This window comes from Pan troglodytes, chromosome 1, assembly GCF_028858775.2.
Source record: "Pan troglodytes isolate AG18354 chromosome 1, NHGRI_mPanTro3-v2.0_pri, whole genome shotgun sequence".
NCBI lineage: Eukaryota > Metazoa > Chordata > Mammalia > Primates > Hominidae > Pan > Pan troglodytes.
In genome coordinates, this window is record NC_072398.2 from 152086768 (window position 1) to 152110641 (window position 23874).

The 23874-nt window shown below is 33.9% G+C and overlaps 1 protein-coding gene across 1 annotated transcript in view; it reads left to right on the forward strand.

The window, feature by feature from the left end:
* The window catches only part of ADGRL4 (adhesion G protein-coupled receptor L4), a 116361-nt gene that overhangs the window by 67482 nt on the left and 25005 nt on the right, over positions 1–23874 (forward strand). Inside the window, exons 4-12 of the mRNA XM_001155188.8 lie at positions 276–346; positions 1255–1434; positions 1544–1727; positions 3122–3238; positions 12124–12329; positions 17747–17920; positions 19146–19349; positions 21477–21697; positions 21827–21893. Coding sequence (XP_001155188.3) covers positions 276–346; positions 1255–1434; positions 1544–1727; positions 3122–3238; positions 12124–12329; positions 17747–17920; positions 19146–19349; positions 21477–21697; positions 21827–21893 — 1424 coding nt within the window. The remainder of the gene's footprint in view (positions 1–275; positions 347–1254; positions 1435–1543; positions 1728–3121; positions 3239–12123; positions 12330–17746; positions 17921–19145; positions 19350–21476; positions 21698–21826; positions 21894–23874) is intronic.

Consider the following 23874-nt stretch of genomic DNA (forward strand, 5'->3'; position numbering starts at 1 on the left):
TCTTCTATGGAACAAAGAAATGAAAGCCTATTTTTTTTAATTTAATCAAAGTTGTAGATAATATTTTATGGAACTAACATTCTTTGGCCCTTAAAACCCTTTTATTTCATTTTCTGTAAAATATTGCACATTCTAAAACTGAAGAGGAAATTCAAGTGTTAGAGAATGTCTTTTTAATATTTAAATAAGTGAGCAAGATCATTGGGATTGATATGATCAGCTTAGGAAAAATACTTTTTAAAACTGACTGTATAATCTATTTTCTTTTTTTACAGAAAATGTGAATGCAAACTGCCATTTAGATAATGTCTGTATAGCTGCAAATATTAATAAAACTTTAACAAAAGTAAGTAGAACAGTTAACAATTTATTTTATTTTGACATTTTGGTTTCAATTAAAATGCTTTCAATGTCACACATTTCAAGAAGAGTAAACAGTAGTCAAACTTTAGGGAGAGTCGAAAACGTTTACATATAGAGATCTAAGCATCATGTTTGCATCAAAGATAGGATTAATTTGAAAATCCTCAAATTATTCAAGAGGCCTTTTACATATTTCATATGCTACATTTTCATTACTCCATATGTTGGAAAATTCTTTTTATGTAAAAAATGTTGATTAAAAAATAGTAAAGAGATACTTTGACTCTAGACCCATTCCCACTTTCTAAGTAGACATAATTGAATGCACCTAGATTTGGTACTTCAAAGTAAACATTCAAAGAGCAAATAAAGTAGGTGATTTATAAAATAATTGTCATATGATTGAAAATGTGAATCTCAACATGAGTAATAAACTGTCAGTTTAAAGAAAATTTTCATTTAATCACATTGTAAAGAATTTTCTTTGGTTGATTAAAATCTAATTTAAAGTATTATCATTTATTGCTTAGGATATCAATATTTATAAGTACTAAGAAGTTTAAGTATTAAGGTAGATTCATTGGCTAGGATATAATTCTATACTGAAGAATAGGAAGTTATTTTGAAAGCTCATTTTAAAAAATTATTAATTCAAACATGCTCTGTTTCTTTTCTAAAGTCAAGTCTAGGCTTTTAAGTTATTTGCTAATCTCTTGTAAATAAATTCAGGTTTCAATGATGCATGTTATGGTTTAGGTTTATTAGTTTGATATTATTTATGTGTAGACCAAGGAAACCAACCTCAGAGTAAATTTAACACGTAAGTTTTATTCTTGTAAAACTCCAGTAGAACTAATTTAGTTTCCTTTTTCTGGGCTCATTTTTTCTCAGATCAGATCCATAAAAGAACCTGTGGCTTTGCTACAAGAAGTCTATAGAAATTCTGTGACAGATCTTTCACCAACAGATATAATTACATATATAGAAATATTAGCTGAATCATCTTCATTACTAGGTTACAAGAACAACACTGTCTCAGCCAAGGACACCCTTTCTAATTCAACACTTACTGTAAGTATGTTCAGCTTTAACTCAGTATAATTGAGCTTTGAATTTTCCCTTTCATTTGTGAATAGTGTAGGATTCCAACATTTCTAAAAGACATACTTTTTTTCAATAGGAATTTGTAAAAACCGTGAATAATTTTGTTCAAAGGGATACACTTGTAGTTTGGGACAAGTTATCTGTGAATCATAGGAGAACACATCTTACAAAACTCATGCACACTGTTGAACAAGCTACTTTAAGGATATCCCAGAGCTTCCAAAAGACCACAGAGTTTGATACAAATTCAACGGATATAGGTAAGAAACAAGGGTCCATTTAAAAGTAATCGTGTTTTCCAAATAAGCCATTTTCAAAGTTTTGGGTGGGGTTAGGAGGCATGGTGTTGAAACTAGTATTGATTACATTAAAAGTAGTTTTATCAGTGTACAAATGAATGGTGATGCATATTGCAAGAGCATTGTGAATAAAGTACCAGTAAAAAGGATAAATCCACAAGTGTTGTCTCCTTCCTATCATATCCACCTTTTCTGTTTCCTGAACTGTACAGCCATTAAATTGTCAGAGTACATTACTCCCTTGGCATTTTGAGTCCGTCATCTCATGACTTGTTAGGATCTACCTTGACCAATGATCTTTTGGATTTTGTTTGTTTTTGTTTGTTTAAAGTCTGGCTCTGTCACCCAGGCTGGAGTGCAGTGGCGCAATCTCAGCTCACTGCAACCTCCACCTTCTGGTTTCAAGCAATTCTCCTGTCTCAGCCTCCCGACTTGCTGGGATTACAGGCGTGTGCCAGCACACCTGGCTAATTTTTGTTCTTTTGGTAGAGATGGGGTTTCACCATGCTGGCCAGGCTGGTCTCGAACCCCTAGCCTCAAGCCGTCCACTTGCCTCGGTCTCCTAAAGTGCTGGGATTACAGGCATGAGCCACCATGCCCAGCCGGATATAACACATTTAAACTTCTATTTAGGAATCCTTTGCATGTTCATAATATAAAGCAATCAACATAGCAAATTAGAATGTTTCCTGCTTCATGCAAATTCATACTTAAAATATTCAGAATCTTGTATCAAATTGAGGATCCCTATAAAGTTTTTCTGAGGAAGCAAGGTAAGTTAGCTGAAATAATCACTGCATACATCTTTATTGCATTTTCTGGTTGGCATTCTGCTGTGCAACAGCAGATTTACAAAAATCTCATCAGGATTCATCGTTTACTCTAAATCAAAGTTTCAAGCATTATGACTAATATATAGGTGCTCTATATTTTTATAATGTTTCTGCATGAAAATGGTGATAATACAGCAGGTCAAAGGAATTATCACTCAAACGTTTAAATAAATCACTCATTAGTAAGTTGTAGACACTATTCTGTAAGACATTGTAGTTGCTTATCTTTGCTTTAGTAATTATAATTTTATAGCTTGCTTGGTTACATACACATATTATATTTTATTTAATGCAAAAAAAATTAAACCATGAGTGCCATAGTGAAATTAAAAAATTAAAACTTGAATCAGATTTTTAACATATATATTACATTGTCCAAACACATTAAGAATGTTCACTCTACTTGTTATAAATAATTTAAAACACAATAATGATGGATGAAATTGTCTCTAAGCTAATATATTTATGATGTATATTGATTAAAGTAATTTCACTTTTTTTATTTTCATGGTTTTGTTTCAGCTCTCAAAGTTTTCTTTTTTGATTCATATAACATGAAACGTATTCATCCTCATATGAATATGGACGGAGATTACATAAATATATTTCCAAAGAGAAAAGCTGCATATGATTCAAATGGTAGGACTTTAACAATCTAACAGACAATATATCAATGAATTTGCAATAAATACTTATAATGCATTTGATTATGTCATATGTACATGTAACATGTGTGGTTTCCTATAAAAACATTTGATGTATGTACAGTATACAGAATATCCATATTCTTACTTGAGATTTCCATTCTATTATAAATACATGGGGAGGATTTTGGCTGACAATATCTGGGTCCTTGTCTTACCTCCTACTTTTGTTACTGTCTGAAATTGTTGAGATTCTAATGAAAATATACAAAAGAGCTCTGATTTTACTACTCCTTATACAGCAAAGTCACTATATTTGCAGTTCCTTTAATATTTCTTCCTCAATAATCCATCATATTCTTCATCATGAGACAAAATTTGTGATTGTGTGAGGAAGAAAAATAGAGATTTTTTAAAAGTAGGTTGTTTTTTTTTTTTTAATTTTGCTTAACTCTGGGAAACGTGCACAACATGCAGGTTTGTTACACAGTTATACGTGAGCCATGGTGGTTTGTCTCAGCTATTGACCCGTCCTCTAAGTTCCCTCCCCTCTTTCCCCACTCCCCAGCAGGCCCTGGTGTGTGATGTTCCCCTCCCTGTGGCCATGTGTTTTCATTGTTCAACTCCCACTTATGAGTGAGAACATGTGCTGTTAATTTTCTGTTCCTGTGTTAGTTTGCTGAGGATGATGGCTTCCAGCTCTCATCAAAGTCCCTGCAAAGACATGATCTCTTTCCTTTTTATGGCTGCATAGTTTTTCATGGTGTATATGTGCCACATTTTCTTTATCCAGTCTATCATTGATGGGCATTTGGGTTGGTTTCATAAATTTGCTATTGTAAATAGTGCTGCAATAAACATACGTGTGCATGTGTCTTTATAGTAGAATGATTTATAATCCTTTGGGTATATACCCAGTAATGGGATTGTGGGTTCAAATAGGGTGTCTCTGGTTCTAGATCCTTGAGGAATCACCACTGTCTTCCACAATGGTTGAACTAATTTACATTCCCACTAACAGTGTAAAAGCGTTCCTATTTCTCCACAGCCTCACCAGCATCTATTGTTTCTTGACTTTTTGATAATCACCCTTCTGACTGGCATGAGATGGTATCTCCTTGTGGTTTTGATTTGCATTTCTCTAGTGATCAGTAATGTCGAGCTTTTTTTTTCATGTTTGTTGCCTGCATAAATGTCTTCTTTTGAGAAGTGTCTGTTCATATCCTTTGCCCACTTTTTGATGGAGTTGCTTGATTTTTTTCTTGTAAATTTGTTGAAGTTCCTAGTAGATGCTGGGTTTTAGACCTTTGTCAGATGGATAGATTGTGAAAATTTTCTCCCATTCTGTAGGTTTCCTGTTCACTTTGATGATAACTTCTTCGGCTGTGCAGAAACTCTTTAGTTTAATTAGATCTCATTTTTCAATTTTGGCTTTTGTAGCAACTGTTTTTGGTGTTTTTGTCATGAAGTTTTTGTCCATGCCTATGTCCTAAATGGTATTACCTACATTTTCTTCTAGGATTTTTATGGTTTTGGGTTTTACATTTAAGTCTTTAATCCATCTTGAGTTAATTTTTGTCTGTGGTGTAAGGAAGGGGTCCCATTTCAGTTTTCTGCATATGGCTAGCCAGTTTTACCAGCACCATTTATTGAATAAGAGATCCTTTCCCCTTTGCTTGTTTTTGTCAGGTTTGTTGAAGATCAGATGGTTGTAGATGTGTGGTGTTATTTCTGAGGTCTCTGTTCTTTTTGGTACTAGTACCATGCTGTTTTGGTTACTGCAGCCTTGTAGTATAGTTTGAAGTCAGGTAGTGTGATGCCTCCAAATTTGTTCTTTTTGCTTAGGATTGTCTGGGCTATATGGGGTCTTCTTTGATTCCATATGAAATTTAAAGTATTTTTTTTCTAATTCTGTGAAATAGTCAATGGTAGTTTGAATAGCATGAATCTATAAATTACTTTGGGCAGTATGGCCATTTTCACGATATTGATTCTTCCTATCCATGAACATGGACAATTTTTCCATTTGTTTGTGTCCTCTCTTACTTCCTTGAGCAGTGATTTGTACTTCTCCTTGAAGAGGTCCTTCACATCCCTTGTTAGCTGTATTCCTAGGTATTTTGTTCTCTTTGTAGCAATTGTGAATGGGAATTCATTCATGATTTGGCTCTCTGCTTGTCTATTGTTGGTGTGAAAGAATGCTTGTGATTTTTGCACATTGATTTTGTATTGTGAGACTTTGCTGAAGTTGCTTATCAGCTCAAGGAGTTTTGAGCCTGAGATGATGGGGTTTTCTAAATAAACAATCATGTCATCTGCAAACAGAGACAATTTGACTTCCTCTCTTCCTATTTGAATACCCTCTATTTCTTTCTCTTGCCTGATTGCCCTGGCCAGAACTCCCAATACTACATTGAATAAGAGTGGTGAAAGAGGGCATCCTTATCTTGTACTAGTTTTCAAAGGGAATGCTTCCAGCTTTTGCCCATTCAATATGATATTGGCTGCGGGTTTGTCATAAATAGCTCTTATGATTTTAAGATATGTTTCATCAGTATCAAGTTTGTTGATAATTTTTTACATGAAGGGATGCTGAATTTTATCAAACACCTTTTCTGCATCTATTGAGATGATCATGTGGTTTTTGTCTGGGTTCTGTTTATGTAATGGATTACATTTATTGATTTGTGTATGTTGAACCAACCTTGCATCTGAGGGATGAAGCTGACCTGATTGTGGTGGATAAGTTTTTTGATGTGCTGCTGGATTCATTTTGCCAGTATTTTATTGAGGATTTTTGCATCAATGTTCCTCAGGGATATTGGCCTGAAGTTTTCTTTTATTGTTGTGTCTCTGCCAGGTTTTGGTATCAGGATGATGGCTGGCTTCATAAAATGAGCTAGGGAGGATTCCCTCCTCCTCAATTTTTTGGAATAGTTTCAAAAGGAATAACACCAGCTCTTCTTTGCACCTCTGGTAGAATTCCAGAGGCTGTGAATCAGTCTGGCTCTGGGCTTTTTTTGTTTGGGAGGTTACTAATTACTGCTTCAATTTCAGAACTTGTTATTGGTCTATTCAGGGATTCGACTCTTTCTTGGTTTAGTCTTGGGAAATTGTATGTGCCCAGGAATTTATCCATTTTTTCTAGATATTCTAGTTTTTTTGCATGAAGATGTTTATAGTATTCTCTGATGGTAGTTTGTATTTCTGTAGGGTGAGTGGTGATATCCCCCTTATCATTTTTATTGTGCCTATTTGATTCTTCTCTCTTTTCTTCTTTATTAGCCTAGCTTGTGGTCTATTTTGTTAATTTTTTTTAACCAGCTTCTGGATTCATTGTTTTTTTTTTTTTTGGAGGGGTTTTCATGTCTCTATCTCCCTCAACTCTGCTCTGATCTTAGTTATTTCTTGCCTTCTGCTAGCTTTTGGATTAATTTGCTCTTGCTTCTCTAGCTATTTTAATTGTGATGTTAGGGTGTTGATTTGAGATTTTTCTAGCTTTCTGTTGTGGGCATTTAGTGCTATAAATTTCCCTCTTAATACTGCTTTAACTGTGTCCCAGAGATCTGGTACCTTGTCTCTTTGTTCTCATTGGTTTCAAAGAACTTCTTGATTTCTGCCTTAATTTCATTATTTACCCAGGATTCATTCAGGAGCAGGTTGTTCAACTTCCATGTAAGTGTATGGTTTTGAGTGAGTTTCTTATTCCTGCATTCTAACTTGAATGCACTGTAATCTGAGAGACTGTTATGATTTCAGTTCTTTTGCATTTGCTGAGGAGTGTTTTACTTCCAGTTATGTAGTCGATTTTAGAATAAGTGCCATGTGGCACTGAGAAGAATGCATATTCTGTTGATTTGGGGGTAAGAGTTCTGTAAATGTTTATTAGGTCCACTTCATCCGGAACTGAGTTCTAGTCCTGATTATCCTTGTTTATTTTCTGTCTCGTTGATCTGTCTAATATGGACAGTGGGGCGTCAAAGTCTCCCACTATTATTGGATGGGAGTCTAAGTCTCTTTGTAGGTCTCTAACAACTTGTTTTATGAATCTGGCTCCTGTATTGGGTGCATATATATTTAGGATAATTAGCTCTTCTGGTTGACTTGATCCCTTTACCATTATGTAATGCCCTTCTTTGTCTGTTTTGATATTTGTTGGCTTAAAGTCTGTTTTGTTGAAGAGTAAGATTGCCAACTCCTGCTTTTTTTTTTCTTTCCATTTGCTTGGTTAATTTTCCTCCATCCCTTTATTTTGAGCCTATGTATGTCTTTGCACATGATATGGGTCTCCTGAATATAGCACACCGATGGGTCTCAACTCTTTATCCAATTCGCCAGTCTGTGCCTTTAAATTAGGGCATTTAGCCTACTTACACTTAAGGTTAGTTTTGTTATGTGTGAATTTGATCCTGTCATCATGATGCTATCTGGTTATTTTACACACTAGTTGATGTGGTTTCTTCATAGTGTCATTGGTCTTTATATTTTGGTTGTTTTTGCAGTGTCTGGAACCAGTTTTTCCTTTCCATATTCAGTGCTTCTTTCAGGAGCTTTTGCAAGGCAGGACTGGTGGTGACAAAATCCCTCAGCATTTGCTTGTCTAGAAAGGATTTTATTTCTCCTTCGCTTGTGAAGCTTAGTTTGGCTGGATATGAAACTCTGGGTTGAAAATTCTTTTCTTAAAGAATGTTGAATATTGGCCCCCAATCTCTTCTGACTTGCAGAGTTTCTGCTGAGAGGTCCATTCTTAGTCTGATGAGCTTCCCTTTATAGGTGGCCTGCCCTCTCTGTCTGGCTGCCCATAACATTTTTTCCTTAATTTTGGCCTTGGAGAATCTGTTTATGTGTCTTGGGGTTGATCTTCTCGTGGAGTATCTTAGTGGTGCTCTCTGTATTTGCTGAATTTGCATGTTGGCCTGTCTTGCTAGGTAGGGGATAAAGTAAGTTTCTTAGGCTTAGATTTCTCTTATAATTTGTATTTTTCTTACTCTTTGTATAGTAAACTCTTCAACTAAACAACCCTTTTTAAAAATTGTATCAAAATTCAATGTTGATTCAATTCTGCTACTAGCAAGCAAATTAATGATTAAATAACTGAATATCCTTCTTATATGGATGATGTAACTAATGTGCAAACTTAATAGATTTGTTCCATGTCCATCAGCAGACAGTACAGAACAGCTAAAAGCTGATTCTTCTAAAAAGAAATCAGCTTTTCCAGACCAAGCACGGTGGCTCGCGCCTATAATCCCAACACTCTGTGAGTCCAAAGTGGGTGGATCATGAGGTCAGGAGTTCAAGAACAGCCTGGCCAGGATGGTGAAACCCCATCTCTACTAAAAATACAAAAATTAGCCAGGCGTGATGGTGGGTGCCTGTAATCCCAGCTACTCAGGTGGCTGAGGCAGAGAATTGCTTGAACTGGGGAGGTGGAGGTTGCAGTGAGCTGAGATCCCACCACTGCACTCCAGCCTGAGTGACAGAGCAAGAATCCATCAGAAAAAAAAAAAAAAAAAAAAAAAAACAGCTTTTCCTTGGTACCTAACTAGCAAGTAAGTAGTTACTCTTTCAATTTAATCATTTATCTGTTATCTTAGTGCAATGCATTTAGAAAAAACCCTGCTGATAGTAGAATTTTGTTGTTGTTCTCATATAGGTAAAATTATATTACCTTGAGAAAATAGGAATTGTAAAATTTTTGCAAATAAAATAATAATAATATTTCCTATTTTCTCTAGGTAATATATTTTTACCTATATGAGAACAACAACAAAATAGTAAAATACAAATGGAAACTATATACCTCAACACACATATGGTCTCATGGAGAGACACTATTTCATAAAAAGAAGTGTTTTCGTATCCTCTATTCTTTCTTGTCATGTTCTAGTGGGAAATAGCCATAAATGAAGCAAAAATAACTAAGTCATGCTCCCATTGAAACCTTGGCTTTTACTCTATTATACCATATTCTAATTAACCAAGCATACATTTTGTATTTAGGAACAAATCCAAAGAATGTGTTAAACTGTTGAAATTTCAAAGACAATTTGGGTACTGTTTGGAAGTTGGAAAAAAGACATTGAAAATACCGATTATAGTGACAGATGATGAAATTGTCATGGAATTAATATCCTGAAGAAATTTTGTCTGATTGTACGGTAGCTTTGTTATATTTAATGATCCTACGTACAAAGTGACATTTGAAAGGGACAGTAATATTAGTTGTCAATAAAGGAGAGTAAGAAAATGTGTTTTTCTCAAGGTTGTATCTTAAAAATAAGGACAAATCTAACACATTGATCAAACCCTCTCAATGATGTCTGCAAGTATTTATTAATTTATTGAAAAAATTAGTTAATAAAACACATGCATTATTTAAAACATAAACAGTACCATTGGTAGGAAAATATAGGAGGTCTATGCAGCACAAGTGGATTTTATTTTTCTTTTTTGAGACAAGGCCTCACCCTGTTGCCCAGGCTAAAGTACAGTGACATGATCATGGCTCACTGCAGTCTTGACCTCCCAGGGCTCCAGTGATCCTTCCACCTGAATCTCCCAAGTAGCTGGGACCAAAGAAACATACCACCATGCCTGGCTAATTATTCTATTTTTTGTAGAGACGTGGTTTTGCCATATTGCCCAGGCTGGTCTCGAACTCCTGCCTCAAGTGATCCTCCCACCTCAGCCTCCCAAAGTCTTGGGTTTACAGACCTGAACCACTGTGCCTGGCCCCTGGATTTTTAAATGTATATTTTTTTAATAGACTGAATTTTAGAAGAGTAAGGAGGAAGGGTTGAGAATTAATAGAACAAGATTCAATGCTCTGATCTATGGTTTTATGATAAAAAGATAATAGACTTTTGTTAAGAGATTTCACATACTTATTTTCAAATTACTTATGAAATCAACATTTAGGTGAAAAAATAAAGCAGCATATGAAGCTCTGTTGAGAAGTGGTTTTAGTCATTCTCAAGTTAAAGTAGCAATAAAGCAGTTTGAGAGCAATGATTCTCTAAGGAGTTCATTGCATAGTGTATGTGGGTAAAATTGATTCGGGAATTTAACATAAGGAAAAATCATAACTCCTGTCACCCCAGTAGTTTTCTAATAGTTTGGAAGGCTTATGCTTGGACCACAGTAATAAAAAACTATTAATTTCATTCAAAAGAATTGGAAGCAACAAAATAAAATAGGAATAAGGAAGAAGACCTACTGAATGGGAATCTTTAAACAAATATATATAGGTATTAATTCTAAAGTAAAGTCTCCAGAACTTAGCATAGTTATTTGCACTGTGTAAATGCTCAGATGTATGTTCTATCAATTAAATTGAAGGCTATGTCTGGTTCCTGGCAAACATATGGTAATGTTAACAAATATAGGAAAGATCTTAGGGCAAAAAGACTAAAGTAAGCATTGTAAAGAAGAAAAATTAGGAAGAATGGATGATGATTTATTAGGAAATGATCTACTCTTTTCAAATTATTCAAAGTTTTTATACCCTTTATTAGTGAATGAACCCCTAATTTTTAATAAAAGTACAGGTTTGTTAAGAAAATTCAAAGCTAGATCAAGCCTCAAATTAGTGAGAAATCATAGGAATTGAAGAAGTTCAAAACCCTGGGAATGGACAAATAAATACTGAGATAATATATTTGTAAATGAGGTGAGAAGATATCTTGGAGGATTCTCTGTGGTACCCCTTATCAAAAGTCAAAAATTGATGTTAAATAAATATTTTTCTTCACAAAGGAAAGCAGTAACTAGTAGACTTTAAAAATCCTTCTTATATTTTTGATTCATCATTTGATTTTGAACCATCTTCTACTACAACTCCTGAGATGCCACTGTCCCACGACATGGTTCATCAACTGGACCTGGTCATGTTGACCTAACAGGTATCCAAGTCCTGCCTCAGGCCCTCATCTGTTTATAGCAAAGGCTGGGATAGTTATCATCTTTTGGAGTCATAATTTCACTAGCCCAACAATGTCATACTTTCTTTAATATAAGTTTTGTAAGACGGCACTTGAGGAAAATCTTTTATGTAATGTATCTGGGTTTAGCAAGGCTCTTAACAATGTCTCTTGAGGTGCCTTTTTAGATTAAGAGAGAAAACATAAATAGCAATACACTTTGGCAACTTCTAGCTCACACAGTCATATCCAAATAATCCTGTTTATTCATGTGATGTGGAGGTTTCCAGTTTTGTTATTACAGTCCTTTTATTTGATGATATTAATATTTGTATTTATGATTTTGCGCTATTTGGTTATATGCTGGTGCACTGCATTTGGGGAGTTTTAGGGAACATGGATAAATGGCCATCTCTCAAGCAAATAAGTTTTCTACCCCGACACTGCATAATTACATGTTATCAATATTAAATAGAAACCATTTTAGTGGGCATAAATTTGAACTCAGTGGCATGTTACAGCTCCTTCATCTCTAAATTTTCTTGATTCTATCAGCCTGTGATAATTTCCTCCCAATACCTCTTAAGTTCATATATTTATACAAGGACATAATAACTTGAAACTTTGTTTTTCAAGTGAATACACTTCACACTCTGGTTCTTGGTCAGGATTTTGGTGTAAATTTATCTAGGACTATTTTTCTTCTAAAGATAGTTTGTGCAAAGGGGATACTACACAGTTCATGATTATCTTTGAATTCTTTGAGGTCAGAGAATATGTCTTACTATGGTTTAACAATGCAGGCATAGGCTTATTGTGGTCTATATTTCAGTATCTGGGGATTTGTATAAATTTCTAAAGTAAAATGTTTGTCTATTCAATTTTTATGTTTATCTTAAGAGTCTAAATACACTTTGTTTTATAAGAATTTCACTAAATATACTTATTTGATTGATAGGCAATGTTGCAGTTGCATTTTTATATTATAAGAGTATTGGTCCTTTGCTTTCATCATCTGACAACTTCTTATTGAAACCTCAAAATTATGATAATTCTGAAGAGGAGGAAAGAATCATATCTTCAGTAATTTCAGTCTCAATGAGCTCAAACCCACCCACATTATATGAACTTGAAAAAATAACATTTACATTAAGTCATCGAAAGGTAAGCTGTTTTTCTGGTAGTTATTGGCTATGATTGTGATATAGTCAGAGAACTGGACTCTTTGTTGTGTCACTTAAATTATCTGAGTTCTGGAGTTTAAAAATACAGATTTGAAATTAAAAGAGTGAAGTAGTTTTAACTAATTTTTGTATAAAATATTTTTGTAGTTTCACAGCTCTTTAAACATTCTAATTAATACCAAGGAATTTATTAATTTGATTCTCTGGAATTAAGCAATATTTTAGTTTTATTTATAAGTACACTGTTTATTTTGGAAATATCCATGGTTTCAAAGAATGAGTTATTAAAAAGTATCACAATCAGAGAAATAAATGTCACTTGTGTAATAAGTGAGGTGTTTCATTAATACTTGTCACTTTAAATAATATTTGAAGGGATTCTGGTGTTGATTAAAAGAAAATTATAGCAACATTTGCAATGTTTCATAAAGAAATTGGTGGAGACCATTTTACTCTTTGATTTTTTATTCTAAATCATTTTTCAGACTCATATATAATTAAAGCTATACAATAAAAAAGCATGATTAGAACTAACCAACTATTTAGCTATTTTAGTTAAAAATGAATGGGGGCAACTCAAAATCACAGGTTATTTGCTACCATTTCACAGTTGATGTTATCTTAAACTTTCAACAGAATTTCAGTTCTAGTACATGATTCGAGTACTTTCGAAGTTCCATTTGAAGTACCTTGAAGTTGAGCAATTATATTTGCATTATTATGGGAGGAAAAGGGGCTTTCTAAACAAAAAGAGTATATTTGCTCACACACAATACAAACATGCCACTGTGAAGTAAAAACATTGAAGGTAGAGAGAAACTAAATGTATAAAAAGTGCAGGTGAATAATAGCTCAAACTTAAATAATGGTAAGCACTATGTTGAGGGAAAAAGAAGGTGTGAAATTGCTTAAGACTGGAAACCAAACTTAGACTTCTTTTTTAGATGCTAAATGCAAAAGACGTTTTTAATACTAGAAACCAAACACTGTTCTTTTACATGGTCTGATGTTTTTTCCGTTTTTTATCAGTGGAATGTTTTGGCAGCTAAAGAGTTGCCAAGAACAACCCACTTCACCAATCCTTGTTTGATAAAGACACAAAACAAAACGCGTATTTAAACAAAAACTCTTCACGGTAATTCCTGGGAAAACTTAGTTGCTTTTATCTGCCTTTCTGCTCAAATATATTCTCCATTCAATAAGTAATGACTGTTATGAAATTTCACCACTCTCCTCTGACAATATACCTGCTTAGTCTCTGGTTCCCTTGCTCTGAGAATGAAATTTCGCTCCCATTTTTTCCCCTGAGAAAATAAAAACTATCTCATAAGTAATATCTTCAGTGTCCTGATTCCCTGATAATTTATCTGCGATTTGACTAATACATAATTCTACAGTACCTCAGAAGAATAGTAACAGTAATTATAGTAGTATTAACAATTCTCATAGCAATCAATAATTACATAGTGCTTATGTTAGAAACCAGGCAGTATTCTAAGTTTTTTTACTTAAAAAAATGAGCGCATTTAATGCTTAGAAAAGCCATATGAGGTACATACTATTATTACCATTTTATAGTTGAGGAAACTGAGCCTGTGAGATTAAATAATTTGCTCATGGTGACTCAACAATTAACTGGTAGGAAAAGGTTTCAAGCCCCTGCAGCCTTCCTCCAGAGTCCATGCTCTCAGAAGCTATGATACTCCTGGCCAGTTTGGCCCACTACATCCATCCCAATCTACTTCCCAAGAAACTATGCTCCATCCACCATCTCATCTTTCCTGGATCTCTCCACATTGGTGTCAGTGTCTCAGCTAATAAAAAGACTCAAGTCTCCACCTTATAAAAAAAAAAAAAACCATTCCCCTTTGGTACTGTATCATCTTCAACCAAAAAAACAAAAATTAATAACTCCTTTTTTTTTTTTTTTTTTGAGATGGAGTCTCGCTCTGTCGCCCAGGCTGGAGTGCAGTGGCGCGATCTCGGCTCACTGCAAGCTCCGCCTCCCGGGTTCACGCCATTCTCCTGCCTCAGCCTCCCGAGTAGCTGGGACTACAGGCGCCCGCTACCACGCCCGGCTAATTTTTTGTATTTTTAGTAGAGACGGGGTTTCACCGTGTTAGCCAGGATGGTCTCGATCTCCTGACCTCGTGATCCGCCCGCCTCGGCCTCCCAAAGTGCTGGGATTACAGGCGTGAGCCACCGCGCCCGGCCAATAACTCCTTTTATCTTAAGCTTCTGAAAAGTAGATGTAATCTGCTGACTTCCATCTATGGAAGACTCAGATTTAGTTTTCTTACACACATCTTCTGCTGTGATACACACACTCCCTCAACTATCCATCCGCTCATGCTTACCTCCGATTTTTGGTTAAATCAGTTTTCAGTGTTTATAATACTATAAATTGGTGTGTTATTCACAACTGAATCATGGAGCTCAATCATTTCCCTGGTGTTAATAAATTCCTTTATTTTCACTTGCTTAAATTTCTATTTATCCATTGTTAATTTGTCTCCAAAATCTTTGACAGAATTATAAATCTCTTTTCAAAACATTCAGACATGTAAGCTTATCTATCAGCCAGTTTGTTGTCTTGGAGACATCCTTTCCAAGGCTCTGTAGCCTTGATGCTGTCTAGATGATCTACCCCTGGGTCATTTATCAGCCCGGGCATGCCTTCCCTTCCCCCATCATTTTCACATAACATTCAGCATTCACCTCTCTCCTCTCCTGTGTCAGATGCCATGTTTCCTCCAGCAATGTCTTCCTCTTTCTTAGTTTATATATGTATTTTGGTGGCATATTCTCCAGTGGCCATTTGAAAGAGGAAGCAGAGAAGGTCAATTTTTTAAGCTCTTGCATTATCAGATTTTATATAAATATACATATACACACAGACACACACAAATATATTTTTCTACCTTACCCTTATATTAGTTAGATAAATACCATGGTACAGAGTTATATTTTTTTTCTCAGATCTTTCTAGATCTCGTTCATATGTCTTTCAGCTTTCAAGGGTAACCTGGAGAAGTTGAATGCAATTAATATTTTAATTAAAATTTATTGTCTTTTGAATGCAATCAGTCTCTTTCTCTTTATCTCTCTTGTAAAGTTTTGGGATCTTTATTCTCAGTATTCCAAAATCTTTAAGATGTACTTTGGTGTGAATCTTCCTTCATTAATTGCAGTAAACATTTTGTGAGTCTTTTCGGTCTGAAAATGTATGGTCTTCAGTTTTAGGGAATTTTCTACAATGATTTCTTGGTAATCTCTCCCTGTACAGTATCTCTGCTCTCTTTTTATGTTCCTCTTAGTATTTATTAGACTTCCCAGCAGAGCTTCTAATATTTGGAGTTTTTAAACTTTTTCATTCCTATTTTTAATTTTTCTCCTAATATTTTTTATTTTTACTTTATACTTTATTTTCACTTTATACTTTATTTTCACTGAGAAACTTTATTTTTTCAATCCTGATTTTGTTTAATGGGTACAGTATCTCATCTCTCTGAGATATTATTTATATATTTTTTTAAAAAAAGCTATTTTCTGCTTCCTGCATCATCTTGCTCTTGACTTTCTTTGTTTGGATTGTTCATCTTGGTTCTCTGTCTTTCCTGTTGGAGCTTGTCCTCAGATGTCTGGGGGTTCATGACCACCCATTCACATTTAATAATGAGACACGGTGTGCTCTCCTGACCTTGTGGCAGTGGTGTGCTTCACTAGAGTTTTCATCGGGCAGGCTCCTGGCCATGGCATTGGAAGATCCCGAATGTCAGTACCCAAAACAGTTTATTTTGAGCCAATCCGTTTCTTAGGAAGAAATGTTTTTCCTTTCCTATCTACCCCAGACAGAAGTCTGGTTGAAAGGATTAGGAAAATTAAGAAAATATGGTAGGGCATGATGGGAGACCAGTGTGTAAACAGACCCTCACTTAACTCTGCTTTTTAATGGTACGCACAATCACAGCTCAGTCTGGCTCCTCAATTCTTGAGTCTCTCTACTTTCTCTAGAATTAGGCACTTCCCAGGCTCTTTTAGGAACTAAAAGAATTTCAATTTTCTTCATATAGCTTGACCTCCTTGACAAACTTCTAGCAATCTCTCCAATTTTAACTCAATTATCTTTCCAGACTCATTCCAGACAAACTCACAGTTTTTTTCAGTGCTCCAACTGTTGACCTAAGGGTTGTATTTAGCATCTATCCCATTAAAACAATTATCTTATTGTATTTAAATCATCTGAGTTTCTATCATCCTTGAAGAGCTGATACTTTATCTTTTTGACTGATAATCCTTACTCCTTGAACAGTATATATCATACATTTGACACTCAAGACATGTTTTCTTTAATAAATATTTGTCTGAAAATTTGAGTTTGATTCTATATTACTCCATCTATCAGTGTTTAGTCTTAAGTACACCTTAAAATCACATATCTCGGCCTCTTAACATAATATAGCATTTATCTCAGAGAAGGTTTATGAGGGTCAAACCAAACAAAATAAGGAAGCAAGCACCTAGTTAAGTGTAAATTGTTATACAACTAAACAGTTTTTATTTCTACAAGTTCAACATTTTATTGATAAATTATTATTAAACCATACATTAGGTATAGTGTTATGATTAGTTAATATAAAAGTATGATAAGGAGAATTCCACGGTTTATTGAATAACTATCACACAGTCTGTGTGTCATCTGTCCCATGTTTGTATCTGATCTTGTCTTCACTATTCTTTACTTCACTCACTGTGCTCTAACTTAACTGGCTTCTACAAGTTTCTGGAATGCCTCTGGTCAGCCTCACTTCAAAGCTTGTCCATTTGCATTTCCAACTGTTTGGAACCCTCTGTTCCCAAGTCTGTTGGACTCCCCCCTTCACTTCATCGAAGTACCTGCTTAGACATAATCTAGGAGACGTCCCCTTGGACAACCCTCCATATCACTTTCTTTCTTCTTACCCAGGGTTACTTTTCTCATTGAATAATTTTTCATCTCTAACTAGAATTTAATGTCAACAATGCAAACAACTTTTTCTGTTTTGTTCACTGTTGTATTTTTAGTACCTGGATTAATGATAAACATCTAGAAAATACTCAACAAACATGTATTGAATAAAGATACATATGATAATTATGCACTGTGGTAAATGACATGAGTAATTTACTGTAATGAAAATTACCACACGTTTGTGAGACAAAATTGATAAAATATAGCATTGTTGCAATATAAATTTCCATTCTGCCACATAGCAGCCTATATTTCTTATAATTTGTTTTGTGTTTCACTGTTAAGGCATTGTTTCAATCACATTAGTGGTATTTTAAATATGACAAAAGCAATACTATGTATGTAACTTTTTCTCTTTTTTCATCAGTAAAGTATCTTTTTTTCAGGTCACAGATAGGTATAAGAGTCTATGTGCATTTTGGAATTACTCACCTGATACCATGAATGGCAGCTGGTCTTCAGAGGGCTGTGAGCTGACATACTCAAATGAGACCCACACCTCATGCCGCTGTAATCACCTGACACATTTTGCAATTTTGATGTCCTCTGGTCCTTCCATTGTAAGATAATTTTCCCCTTCATATTTATAAATGTTGCTTTTTCTTTTTTTTTCCGTGTCATTCAAGACAATATTTAATTTTTTATATATTTTTCTTGGGTTTAGATAGCACATTTAGTATAAGAGATAAAACCCCAACGGGATCTTTCTTTCTGTCTGTTTTCCTACCTACCTTCTGAAACATATCTAGTATGCATTTAAGATTATTTCTAGTCTAAGACTTATCTAGTCTGTAATATCTGGTAGATTACATATTAAATTAGCTTGTAATGCTGCTTTCAAGAGCCATTTGCCCATTTTAATGTATCACGGAATTTAAAGGCACTTTTTTGTGATGACAGTTTATTTTTACTCATGACAAAGCTCCTGAAAATATTTGACAGTTGGGCAATAAGTATTAGCACACTTATAACTAACATCATGTTTTTAGCAATGTAGAACCCCACAAGATTTTTAAACATGAAGAATCTCTCTAAGGTGAATAGTTTCATGACATTTATCTTACTTTTGTAATATCTTACTTACATTGTATACTTATCACGTAATTTCTTATTTTATAGCTCTGTGCTATCATCTCCATTTTAATATATTTATTTATAATCTATCATTAAATATATAAAGTAACCAAATAAATCTACCTAAACATAATGTCAGTCCTAACAATGATTTTTTCCTGAACTTAAGCAAATGAACATCTATTCCGTATATAAACATAAGTATTCATCTAGTTAGGATAAAACCAGCATTTTCTATTTCAAAGTTTCTGAACAATATTACTTGATAATTCTTATATTCTGCATTGCTAACACCTTTGTTTCACATGTTTTAGATGAATCACTGCATAGACATAAGACTTAGTCTTACCATTGATAAATCTGTTTTAATTAACCATGTTCACATTATAATAATCGATTGCCTTTCTAATGTAGTGAAATTAATGACGATAACATTGTTAAACCATGTACTAATACTAATACTATGCCTAGAAAAAAAATCACCAATTACAGAACTGTTAAAGTGCTACATGATTTACATCAGATTTATGTGGATATTGAGGATTTTCAAAAGTACAAAATTTTTCTCATCTAAATGCACATTTATATTTTTACATTTTATGAACATTTTGATTAATGTTTCACCAAAAAAGGAAGTTCATTATATGTTGTAGTTCCTTTGACAACTTACTGAGTAATTTTTTTAACAGCTTTATTATTATTTTCCCTTAGGGTATTAAAGATTATAATATTCTTACAAGGATCACTCAACTAGGAATAATTATTTCACTGATTTGTCTTGCCATATGCATTTTTACCTTCTGGTTCTTCAGTGAAATTCAAAGCACCAGGACAACAATTCACAAAAATCTTTGCTGTAGTCTATTTCTTGCTGAACTTGTTTTTCTTGTTGGGATCAATACAAATACTAATAAGGTATGTAGGCATCCTAATCTCTATTTTTGTCCTATGATATGTGTACTTTCTTAAATGTATATGTCCTAGAAACATTAATTGTAATTTAGGGTTTAATGGGGCAGACATACTCTATAATTTGTTCTTCAGCTATCCTTTCTAAGTTTGATAATGCTAACACAGCTAAGCAAACTACTTATCAAGTCCATTCAGCAAAAATGGCCCTCATTATGACGAATTATTGGGACAAATTAAAACTTTGCAACAAACTGAATAAATACTTTTTTGTTGTTCTGTTTTGTTTTTAAATGGACATTAAACAAAGGCCAAGGAGAGAGAGAATTAGAAATAAACTTTATCTTAGAATAGGGACTGAACATAAATGCAGTCACAGTTTGTAGGTTGGAATGTGATAAATTGGTTTTACCTAGTATCTTTTCTAACTTCCCATTTCCCAAGATTATTGATTTTGAACCATTTGAACCTTCCCAAAAGGTTTCATATTGTATTGGTCTGGGTCCTCCTAGAAGCAGGTGTTAAGATGGGGTTAAGTATGCAATAGATTTATTAAGGGAATTGCTGGGGAGAGCAAATGGGAAGAGAGAGGCTTGGAGAGCTATCAGACCAAGATTCAGGTATGATCCTGAGGGAAGAAAAGAAGAGTGGGCAAAAGCATTCCACACAGTAACGCAGTTCTAAGGAAAAGTCAGCACAGGTGTCAAGGAGTCCTCTCGGAAGTCCTTGAGCCAACGTTACCTGTCAGGGGAATCATTTTGTCTCTCAGAAGCAGGAATCCTTTGTAAGAGGAATCCTTTTTCTCTCACAGCAGTAATCCTACTGTGCTCAGTCATGGGCTGGCAGCAGCCTATGGGAAGTGGGAACAGCAATGGATTTCCTACAGCTGCAGCTGAAGCCTTAGGTCAGTTGCACTCCTTGCAGTTGGAGATTGGAGAAGTGTATTCTCATGACCACAAAAAGTGAAATTGCCTCCATATTTCCATTCTTAGAAATCTTTCAAAGACTGAAACTAACAATCAGTTAGCAAGGTTTTCTTCTGAAGTAGATGGCAAGAAGTGTTTATTTTAAATAGTATACACTAGACTGTAAACTCCTTATCTATTTTTATGTTTTGCAGTGGTATTCGTAACACTTTTCAATTTTATGTATCTCCCACTATCCTCCAATGCCTAGTTCCTCTTTCAGTTACCTTCCACCATTATCTTCACCCCAAAATTACTCATTGTAGTGTTTACTTTCAACTACTTTTCACCTATTAAATTTGTCCCATTTTCCCAGTCATATCTCAAATCTCACTTCCTTGCTAAAGTGATTTCCAAATTTTAATTGCCAATGATCTTTCTGTTCCCCAGCCTTATAGAGTACTCTCTAACATATTTTACTATGTCATCTCATTCATCTTGAATTATATTCTGTTTTTTTAATGGGATAGGTACATAAGTATGTATTATGTTATCTCTCCCATGATATATACCTTTAGCTTTACTAGTATGGAAAGTGTAACTACTTCTTTTTCTGTTATTTCTTATAGGTCTAACTTTAGCTCAAGATGAGAAATAAACACTGAAAAGTATGTTTAAGTGAAAGCCATCTCAAATTTACAAGATAATCTTAACAGTTGAAAGTAATTCTATAATGGATATTTTGATGAAATATATTATTAATCTACTTTGTAAATTTTATTTTTGTCATCTAAGATATTTATTTTCTTTTGTCTAGCAGAGTATTGTGAGTCATTTTCATTCTTTGAGCATGAATAAAATAAAGGAAAAGAGAGGCATCTCCAAAACAGAAATCAACTTAAATCCTAACATATTCACCAAGATACCATGGTTTACATGAGAATAATCCACAATTTATCACATAAGATAAATATATAAAAGTTACAAACCTCTGGACAAAAACAGTAACAGTTCTATCACAAGATTGGTTAATATTTCACGTTGATGAAGCGCAGTTGTTTTTCTAAATCTTTAAGAACTGACATGGTATTTTAATATGACTAATCATTATATAAAGTGGCATACTTTATAGTATAAAGAAAGTTGTGATTTACAGCAAAAGTAGAGATTGTATGTTATGATAATTTTAAAACAAACACTGACAATTTTTTTTTTCTTTGATTTCTAGCTCTTCTGTTCAATCATTGCCGGACTGCTGCACTATTTCTTTTTAGCTGCTTTTGCATGGATGTGCATTGAAGGCATACATCTCTATCTCATTGTTGTGGGTGTCATCTACAACAAGGGATTTTTGCACAAGAATTTTTATATCTTTGGCTATCTAAGCCCAGCCGTGGTAGTTGGATTTTCGGCAGCACTAGGATACAGATATTATGGCACCACCAAAGTGTAAGTTAAAATGATTTCATGAGCATTTGAAATACAATTTTGAATGTGCTTTGCATATCTTTGATAATTTTGCTATGTTAACGTACATGCAAACATATTTATAGATTCTATCTTTTATTTACTTTTCAGATGTTGGCTTAGCACCGAAAACAACTTTATTTGGAGTTTTATAGGACCAGCATGCCTAATCATTCTTGTATGTATATATAAAATTGTTATTACAATTCAAAAAAGTGATGATCATAGGGTGCTTAAAATTTCCGGCAATAAGGTGTTATTCTAAAAAAGAAGAATTTGAATATTTTACAATATATCACTTATCAGCATTTTACATATACTGTAATTAAAAAATACATGTATATCTTTTAAATCATGTATAGCTTTTATACATTTTTTAATATATACTTTTTAAATATAAAATATAATAATACTTTTTAAATATAAAAAAATCATGTATAGCTTTTAAATTCAAAGCTATTACAATTCATTTGCCCCTCTTGATGGAGTATAGATGTCTGCATAACATAGAGGAAAAAGCATTTTTTGCTTATCAGTAATACCTCGGCATGCTTCAACACAGAGAGTGTGCCAACCAGCTGATAATTTGGCATTTTAGATGTTTACGTTATTTAATCTTTTATCGATGATCGGTCATCTTTGAAGATTAGACTGTCATCTTTATAGTTTTATCATCTTTATGTACCCTGTCATCATAAAGTGATTTTAAACTAAATTGCAACATCAGAGACAAGAACCCACTATTTCTCATGAACAGACAAGTCATATGTTGAGATAGTCCTATTTCAGCAAGGAAGAGGGCCTTTTAATTCTTATTGGAAGTGGTTTCAAACCTACAAATTTGGCAGGCATTATATGTTCCATTCTAAATAAAGACATTTTTGTATGTCTGAAGAGCATTTCTAAGTCCTGAAAGTTTTCAACAGTCTTTCTGAATATAATAGTCTGTCAGTGAATCTGGGAGGTCTGACAAAACTCTAGAGTGGAATGAATTGTCAGTAGAGAAGTTATGGCAATATTTTGGACAACTTTATTCCATATGTGTTGACCATAAACTAGCCATCTCTTTGAATTTCTTTTTCTGTCTTCCTCTTTCCTTTGAGTTTTTTATGGTTGTGAGGGTACTGCTAAATGAAGAAGGACCTGAAATGCAAAGCAGAGAATTTTCATCAAGCTTTATTTTGCAATGGTGTGGGTGAAATCAAGGGCATTCATAAAGTATACTTTCTACTCATCACAAAAACTCATTTATAATTCTCACAATAAATCAAACAATGTTTTATAAAAGAAAAACCAAGAGCAAGATTTAAGCTAAAACAAGTTGAGTTAATTTATTATGACTCCAAAATTTCCAACCCACATAAGAATATAAAATGGTGTCCCACTCACATATTTTTATGGATTGCCCTGATATGAGTATTTCATGTGATGGCGTATCCTAATTTTACTGATTTTCTCACCATAGGAAAATCCATCTTTGCCATTGTTTTGTACATGTGAAAGGTCCGTGGAGCAATGACTCTTATTGTTTAGATAAAAAGTAGCATGATAGAAATTATATTAAAACAACAAAAACAGGAGCATACTTCTCTAAAATAAGAAAGGGGAAGTATTCTTTGAAATAGTTTTTAACAGTTGCTTGTGTAAGGCTAATTTGGATTATTTTATGGTAAGATACAGAGAATTTAGATGAAATTATTTAAAAATGAGTCCTGAAAACTTTTCTAGAAGTCTAAATGAACACTGTCACATTGTTCTAGTCTGGAGCTAATGAGCCAATTTATCTCCCATACAGTCTCTGTATGATAATCATTTCCAGGTTAACCAGAGGGTCAGTCTATTTAAAAAATGAGCTAGGCCCCTCAGTTTTACTCTACAATTTCTACAATTAAATATTTCTCATCTTTTATAATATCTTTTTTAAATACTAAGAAATTCTTGGATAATTATTGAATCAAAGTGAATTATTTATCTCCAGTTATCTTTGTTCTTCTGTGCTAATGCTTGCATATTACTATTATTATTCAGCTGTATAACACAATGTTAGATGACATTTTTCCTGTTGCCCAAGAATAGTGTCTAGTTCAAAGATAAAGTCAAAGAAATATTGAACACCAAACATTTAAAAAAGAACCACCAACAGTTTAGGCCTGCTCTTT